At 47.7% G+C, this 8,883-nt stretch overlaps 1 protein-coding gene across 1 annotated transcript; it reads right to left on the bottom strand.

Moving 5' to 3' along the window:
* Nucleotides 1-200: 200 nt before the first annotated feature.
* NRAS (NRAS proto-oncogene, GTPase) lies at nucleotides 201-8,762 on the bottom strand. Its single transcript, XM_063177719.1, has 5 exons — nucleotides 8,627-8,762; nucleotides 7,796-7,974; nucleotides 6,696-6,855; nucleotides 5,342-5,465; nucleotides 201-3,781 (listed from the first exon to the last, which is right to left on the bottom strand). The coding sequence occupies exons 1-4, from the start codon at nucleotides 8,735-8,737 to the stop codon at nucleotides 5,346-5,348; spliced, it is 570 nt and encodes a 189-aa protein (XP_063033789.1). The 5' UTR covers nucleotides 8,738-8,762; the 3' UTR covers nucleotides 201-3,781; nucleotides 5,342-5,345.
* Between the last annotated feature and the right edge of the window lie 121 nt (nucleotides 8,763-8,883).

Raw genomic sequence — 8,883 nt, 5'->3', positions numbered from 1 at the left:
CAAGATTAAAACCGGACTGGACCCAGGCTGTGGCAGAATCAATGTCCCTCTCACTGCTCATTGATCCTTAGGGCACATCTGTGATAGAGCTGGGCCTGAATGGAGCAAATCCCACCCCACAGACAAAGCAGAGGGCACTGAGATCATCAGACCTCCTGTAACTCCTGGATCCTGTACCCAGAACCCAAAGAAAACAACCAAAGAATTCAAAGTTTATTCTTTTAAAAAAGTTATTTAAGAAGCAAAATAATTTACTTCAATCCAAACCAAAAAGAGATGCATTATTGAAAGCAAATAATTAAACAAAGTAACAACAAATTAGCCCTTGGGTTAAAAGTCCAGATCCCAACATTCCCAACCATCCTGAGGGTTACCACAGGCACACACTCGAGGTTTGGGGTTTTTGACAGAATGTGATCCCTCACAGGCCTGAGGCTGCTTGAAATCCAATTCTAAGGCTGAGCTGCACTGAAAGTGATGGCAGCTTCAAGATCCTGGTTAAAATCCTGGTTAAAGGGACAGGGACAGAGTCTGAGCAGTTGTTTGAGCAAGAACATGGAGTGAGGACACAGAGAAACAACCCCAGGATGCCACTGGCTCCACTGACTGAGCTCAGCCACACAACACAGACATTTGTTCCAGTCATTGGCACTTGGAAGTTCTGAACAAGAGCTTTATCCTTTTTTAATATTTTACCTCAAAAGTTGTTCATGTCTGTTCTGCCCAAGGCAGTGAAATCAGCTTGGCACTAGTGCAGAGTTGTGCTGTTGTAAATAACAATATTTGGACCAAATCTACTAAACCACCTTTCCCAGGGACCAGTCTTGTGCAAAACCTTCTGTGCTTATCTTCTGAATCACTTCCCCCAAATTCACAGGGTTTGTCCTCCCAGTTCTTGGCTGCCACCTAACCCAGGGTTCTCTGTGAGGCAGCTGGAAACAAATCACAACCATTCAGTTCACTCCTGATAGTACAACACCCTGATTTTGTATTTTCTGCTGGATTTGGAACTAATCCAGCAAAAAATACAAATGGACTGATGGACTTGGGAGTATCACCTGTGCAGGTCAGCTCTGCAGCACCCTAAAAACTGAAAAAAAATCCTAAAAACCATTCTAAAGGTTCCAAGGGGGACACAAATACAGACCTACCCTCAGCAGGGCTTTTTCCCTTTTATGGAGCCCAAGAGAAAGGGAACAGCAAAGAGCAGCAGATGCATTTTCCAGTCAGTTCCCACACATTGCTGAGAATTCCCAGCTACAGATGGTACATTTTAAGGCCAGAGCATGCTGAGCAGTGTGGGGCATTGCTATGATGCAAATAATTCTCCAGGTTGAGCACACACCCTTCAAACATCAAATGCCAGAGGCTTCCCATGGCCACGAGCAGCTGAGCAAATTCCTGCATTTCCCAAGAAATCCAACCCCATCCATGATGTTTGAGCAAGAGTTTGACAGAATGTCACCATTCAGTGTCCTCACAAACCCCACACTGCCCTTCCTGCTGGTTCTATGAGTATCCCAAAAGCTTTTCCTCATTTCCCAGGGGTGTTTTTATTAACTGGCTGCCCCACAGCCCTTCAGGAGCAGCCCCACAGAGGTTTTCACAGAAAATCTTCCTGACAAAGCTTTCCCAGCCCTGGCTGTGCAGCTCTGCCAGGTTTAACCTCTGCACTCATGGAATGGTTTGGGCTGGAAGGGGCCCTAAAGCTCATTCCATGGGCAGGGACACTTTCCTCTGTCCCAGGCTGCTCCATCCTGGCCTTGGACACTTCCAGGGATGGGGCAGCCACAGCTGCTCTGGGCAACATCAAATAAACTGAATTTGAGCCAATGGTCCCCACAATTCTGCCCACCATTGTGTGTGTGTTGCTGGAAAATAATATTTTATGTTCAATTTTTTTGTGGATTTAATTCTTATCAGTCACATCAGTCAAAGTTAAAATTAATTGAAAAAAGTATTTATAAGGATTATCACAGATAAAGCAAATGTGATGCAGATTGATCCTCTTCATTCCAAGAAGAGAATTAAGACTGTAAGTAGTGAAGGAAGCAACGTTAAAAGGAAAAAATTCTTCTCTCTCTGTTTACTGCTCTCCAATGTGCATTTGAAACTGAGCACTTGAAATTAAGATGTGTGACTGACACCAACAACCTGAACCTGAGCCTCCTGCATCTGCTCTGCTGGCCGGGCACTGACCAAATGCTCCAAATGCTCCCTCTGTTGGCTGAGGGCTCCTTCCTCCTCCTCCTCCTCCTCAGAGCTGAATTCGGGGCAGAACCAGCCCAGCAGCACAGGGACAGGGTGAGCACAGCTGGGCACGGTGAGCAGGGCAGGGTGCTCTGCTCTGCTCTGTTCTGTTGAGAAGCTCCCCCAGCTGCAGGGAAGGGCTCACAATGACAATTCCCTCACTCAGGGTGAGCCCTGAACTCACCAATCTGTCCCCACCTCCTGTGGAGCCATCCCTGAGCTCATTTCCTTCCTCATTTTGCAAGGATGCTGCAATCAGAAGCTGGCTCAGGTGCCTGTGGCAGCTCTCAGCCTCCTCCCCTCCAGCACAGAACCCCAGGATGGTTTGGGTTGGCAAGGACCCCAAATCTCATCCCAAACACCCCTCCCATCCACCTTAAATCCATCCCATTCACTGCCCCAGGCAGCTCCAGCCTGGCCTTGGGCACTGCCAGGGTTGGAGCAGCCCCTTCCTGCACCCCTGACAAAGAAACTCCAATTTTACAGCCTAGAGACACTTTGAAGAGACGCTTTACAGTCTGTGGTAAGAAAATAATTCAGAATAAAACAATTTGCAAGTTACAGAGAGAGCTGAATAGCAGCTGTCCAAAGCAACCTCCAGTTACCAGAATTAATTAGTGAGAAGCTGCCCAGAAATGTTGGCAGTTCATGTTAAAAAATGAACAGCTGACAGGTTTGGTCCAACTTAGAAGCGATCTGAATGCTGCAGGAAAACAATACAGAATATAAACTGTTCCACCCACAAAGAAAGTAAAACACAGATGCAGTGTGTCCCCTCCCTTGTCCAAAAGTCTCTCAAGTGCCTGCTGGACCTTCCAAATTCCTGCTGGGGGATCCTGCCAGGCCCAGATCACCCACAGCACACTTGCCTGCTTGACACAATGAGCTCCCAAGAAATTCCAGTCCTTGGGGGTTTTCCTCAACCCAAGGGACAACTCCAAATCTTCTTAGCAAACAGGCACTTAGTTGGGAAAGGTTTTCCTTTTTATTACAGCAATGGAGGATCAGGTAGGTGGCACTCCTGGCACTGGAGATGTTGCATTTTTTTTTTTTTGCTGTACAGGTGCACAGAGAGCAGACAACCCAGCTGGGAGGGGACAGGGTGGCACCACCCCGTGTGACACCAACGGTGCCACTCCTGTGACAGCACTGCACGGATTCCAACAGACAGGGGGCACACAGCACTTCTAGCTTTTACTCTAGAGGTAAAGTGTCATCTTTTTTTCACAGCATTTAGTCTCTACAGTTCACTTTTGGGGCTGGTTTTCTTCTGGAACAAAGCCAGGTGACAGTGAGAGAAGAATCCCAGCACATCCCGAGGTGCTGCTGCTCCGTGAGCTGAGCAGGGAGGTAGATGCCATGGATGTTCTCTTCAGATGGAGCTAATTAATTCTCTTCATCTTGTGCTAATTAATGAACTCTGGTGCCCAGAGTCTGTCACTGGCACCCAAACACTGCAGGGAGCAGCAGGAGAGGCAGCACAGAGCGAGGCTCGTCCAGCAGCTGCACCTGAACCGCGTTTTCTTGGCATCTGGAACAGAAAGGCAGCTCCAATTAGCACTAATTAACTCTGGGCTGGATGGGCAGCGCAGGAGGGCAAGTGCTGAGCTGGTCTGGCTGTTTTCATAGCCATGAGCAACATCTTCAGGGAATGGTTGAAAGGGATTTCCCTCAGCTGGGAACTCAGATTTCATTATTTTATGTGGTTAATGGGGAAAAACATGGAAATAAATGAGAAAAAATCTGGGAATAAATGGGAAAAAATCTGGGAATAAATGGGAAAATGTGGGAAAAAAATCTGGGAATAGATGGGAAAAAATCTGGGAATAAATGGGAAAAATGAGGGGAAAAACTGGAAAAAAATGGGAAAAAAATCTGGGAATAGATGGGAAAAATGCGTGAAAAAAATTGGAAAAAAATGGAAAAATCGGGGAATATATGGGAATAAATCCAGGAATAAAATGGAAAAAAAATGGGAATAAATGGGAAAAATTCGGGAATAAATCCGGGAATGGGAAAAATGGGAATAAATGGGAAAAAAATGGGAAAAAATGGGGAAAATGGAAATAAATGAGAAAAAATGGGAAAAAAAGGGGAAAAATGGGAAAAATCCTGTGGGAGTAAATTGGTAATTGGTTATTTCACCATTTTGTTTGGTTAATCCTGGAATCAGCTTGTTCCAGAGCTTGAGGGGAGCTGTGCAGGAGTCAAACACTCAGCTGGGCACACCCCTCTTTCAAGGTGTTTCCTCAGAAATTACACCTTCTCCAAACAGCCCAAATGGTTTCCCAAAAGAAGGAGACAGAAAGGAATGACACAGCAAATCACACCATTGGAATTGGTGGAAATCATGGAATGCTTTGGGTTGGAAGCAACCTTGAAGATCATCTTGTTCCATCCACCCATCAGCCAAAAGGGTGACATGAATGAAAATTCCTTTTCTTAAGCTCTGCCACCAACTTAGAGGGGAATTTTTTCTTTTTTGAGCATTAAAACACTGTAGGATCCAACTGCAGGGTCCACTGTAGAATCCAATTCTCTGGGAATCAATATGTGTCACGACATATTTTATGAAAAATCCTTTTGCTAGGATTATTTCTCCTGAGAAGCTGAGAGGCCTCAGGAGCAAAATGTAAACAATGGTTATCTGCTGCTGTGGAATGCAACAGGTGCATCTTTGATTGGCCTCATGTGGTTGTTTCTAATTAATGGCCAATCACAGTCAGCTGGCTCGGACTCTGGTCAGCCACAAGATTTTATTATCATTCCTTTCTATTGCTTTCAAGCCTTCTGATGAAATCTTTTCTTCTATTCTTTTAGTATAGTTTTAATATATAATTTTCTTTTAATATAATATATATCATAAAATAATAAATCAGCCTTCTGAACCATGGAGTCGAGGTTCTCATCTCTTCCCTCCTCCTGGCACCCCTGCAAACACCACCCACATTTGGCGACCCCGAGTGAGGAACATTCCCACAAATATGTTCTATAAAAGGGGAAAACCCCTCCTAGAGCAGGCAGCATTTCTAACCACGCTCAGGAGCTGCTGGAAGGCAGAAGAGGAGTGCACAGTGGGGTTCCAGCTCACCTTCTCACATGACAAGGCAGGACAGTCCCATGCAGCCCTGGTTCCCATCCTCGCTGCTGTTCAGCTTCTTCATGCGGTACTGCCGGATCTCCCTCACCAGGGTGTAAAAAGCATCCTCCACACCCTGCATGCAAACACAAGGTCAGGGATTTTCCACCCTCAAGCTTTTGAAATCACTCATCTGTCCATCCCAGAACCCCTTAAGGGGTTTGAAAGTCACAGTTCTGCAGAAGAGCAGCACCCAACTGATCCCGTGGTTCCTCCCATATGGGTGTCCCAGCCTGACTCCTCCTGGGATAACAACCACTAAAATAAAAATGGAAAACTGTATCTCAGGGAGGCTCCATGCAGGAAACCAGCTGCTCCTTGCCTAATTTTAGAATTCTTAGAATTCAGCTCTTCAGGATTTTCTGGCTGCTGCTCAATAATTGCACCTTCCCTGCTCTGTTCCCCTGCTCCAGGCTGCCTGGACAGGCCCACGTGGCCAAGGAGGCTTTGGAGAAGCCCATTAGACCAGTCTGGGGAATTCTGTCTGCAATCATAATCTGCTAATTGGCTTTCATTAATGAGCCAAGAGCACCCAGCAGGTCTGGGGTGAGGGAGCTCAGCCTCTGACACTCCCCAGGGAGAGCAGCTGAAACTCTGCTGCTCCTCCTGCCAACACTGCAAGATGCTGAAACTGGCTGCAATCAAAATTTTAACATCATTTGAAGCAGTAGAAAGTAGCTGGGTTTCTTTTTCTTCTGTGTGTTTTGTGAGATTTTATAGTAAGGTATTAATTTATTATAGTTAAAATATGTTTTTTTTTATTTTAAGACGTATTATTTTTTAGGAATTGTTTTACAGGCATTTGTTTCTTATTGGGAGGTTTTTTAAGAGGGGTTTTTGGTGGTTGCATTTGAATGCTCTGATAGTAAAGGTGAATTTTAACATTTTTTTGGGCATGTGTTATTTTTTCTTGTTATGTAATTTTCCACAAAACCACAGAAATGTAGAGATAAAGAGGTATCTTTATGTCTACATTTACTGGTATCAGTTATGTTTATTATTTTGAGTATTTTTTTTTCCTAGTTAGTTTTTAAGTTTTATTTAGTAACTTCAGAGGAGTTGAAATTTTTTTTTATTCTCTGTTATTTATCAACCTGACCCACTTGAAAGGAAGTCAGGGTGAGTCTGAAGTGATTCCTGTACTGGCCCAGCCCAGAACTCTTGAAATAGTGAGTGGGGAAATAAAAGCAAAAAACTGTAAAGGGATTGAAAAAATGCTTCTCCTGTAAATAAGGCAAAAGCACATGGGGAAAATGTCCTTGCTGCATTGCCCAGGAAGGAGTCAGGCCCTGGGGGAGCCCCTCACCTGTCTCGTTTTTGCAGAGGTCTCTATGAAGGGGATTCCGTAGCTTTTTGCCAATTCTTGGGCCTGTTTTGTGTCCACTGTTCTTGTGGGCAGATCACACTTGTTCCCCACCAGCACCATGGGCACGTCATCTGAGTCCTTCACTCTCTTGATCTGTTCTCTTTAGGAAGACAAATTATAAAAAAAAAAAAAAATAAATTTAGGAAGTATTTTCTAAATAGAAAAACTGGTTTAGTTCAGTATTCCAACAACCTTGTGCCACAAAAACACATTAAAGGTGAGCAGGGCCTCAGGGGTCAGCAGCATGGCCAAGCACTTTGTACACTTCATTTTCTGTCCATGGATAACTCCACTCTGGATTTCTCACCCATTTCCTTAGGGATGACATTCTGTAGCTGCAAATGGCATCTGATTCACAGAATCCCAGAACAGCTGGGCTTGGCAGGGAGATCACCCAGCCCAAGGCAAGATCACCTGGAGCAGGTGACCACATCCTGGAGGGTTTGGAGTGTGTCCAGACATGGAGACTCCACAACTCCCTGGCAGCTGCTCCAGGGCTCTGCCACCCTCACAGAAAGAAGTTTTTCCTCACGTTGAGGTGGAACTTGTGGTTTAGTTTATGGCCACAACTCCTTGTCCTGTCCCTGGGCATCATTGAAGACAGTCTGACACTGTTCTTGTGGCACCCCTTGCAGACATTTATACGGACTGATTAAAAAAATAATAAAACTGGATAAAAATCATCCCAGTCTTAACTGACTAAAGGTGGTGGCAAGGCCCTGGCACAGGTGCCCAGAGCAGGTGTGGCTGCCCCTGGATCCCTGGCAGTGCCCAAGACCAGGCTGGATGGGGATGGAGGAAGGTGTCCCTGCCATGGCAGGGGTGGCACTGGAAGGGCTTTTAAGTCTCTTCCAACCCAACCCTGTCTGTGATTCCATGCACTGGCACAGAACAGTGACAAAACTTCCTGCAAGAAGCGGGAGATTCAATAATTGTCCATTCCTGAGCTTTCCCTGAGGCACTCCAGCGCTTCAGTCAGCCAGTGTCCCCACCCTGTCCCCCTGTCCCTGTTCCCTGTCCCTGGGGCAGCCCAGCTGTACCTGTAGAGGTTGATGTCAGCAAAGGATTTGCTGTTGTTGATGGCGAAGACGCAGAGGAAGCCCTCTCCTGTCCTCATGTACTGGTCCCTCATGGCGCTGTACTCCTCCTGCCCCGCCGTGTCCAGGATGTCCAGCAGGCACGTCTCCCCATCGATCACCACCTGCTTGCGGTACGAGTCCTGCAACAACACACGGCCCCCGTGAGCCCTGCACTGCCCCTGCCGCCCCAGGGACGCGGGGGAAATGTGAAAATAATCATCAAAACGCAGGAGGAGCTTGGGCAGCTGTTCTGCAGAAGATGTGGCTGCCCCTGGGTCCCTGAAGTGTCCAAGGTGAGATTGGACAGGGCTCTGAGCAGCCTGGAGGGTGTCAGGGTTGAAACTGGATGAGCTTTAAGGACCCTTCCAACCCAAAGCAGTCTGGGCTTTGTGATTCTCATCCGTCTCTGACAAAAACCCACCACACCTAAAACTACACTATTTTAAATATTACCCACACTATCACATTTTAAACCATGCCCAAACTACCCCATTTTAAACGAGACGCTAAGCCCTCTCTCATCCTTTGTTACAAAACACACAACTCCTGTTGCTTGAAAGAAATTCCTCCAGAGGAGCAGAAAATAAAGAACAATCACAAACACGAGCAGAACCCCCGCCCTGCCCAGCCCCGGCCTCTTTGGCTGCCTGTGGCTGCTTTAGGAAGCCCGAGGGGAACGAACAGGGGAGGAACCGCTCCCAGAGCCCCGGGCCGGGCCGGGCTGCGGGCACCGGCGGCGGATCCGCCCCCGATCCCCCCGGCCCGGCGCTCCCGTCCCGCGGCCCCGCGCACCTCGATGGTGGGGTCGTACTCGTCCACGAAGTGGTTCTGGATGAGCTGGATGGTCAGCGCGCTCTTGCCCACGCCGCCCGCGCCCACCACCACCAGCTTGTACTCGGTCATGGCCCCGCGGCCTCGCCGGGCCCGGCCCGGCCCCGCCGCCGCCGCCGCCCCGCGATCGCCCCGCGCCGCTTCCGCCCCCCGCCCGCGCGTCACCGCCCGCGCCGCTTCCGCACACGCGACACGGGCGCGACACGGGCGGGACACGG

Source organism: Melospiza melodia, chromosome 28, assembly GCF_035770615.1.
Source record: "Melospiza melodia melodia isolate bMelMel2 chromosome 28, bMelMel2.pri, whole genome shotgun sequence".
Lineage (NCBI taxonomy): Eukaryota > Metazoa > Chordata > Aves > Passeriformes > Passerellidae > Melospiza > Melospiza melodia.
Note: the sequence above shows the minus strand (reverse complement) of the source record. Positions and strands in the feature narration are given on the sequence as shown.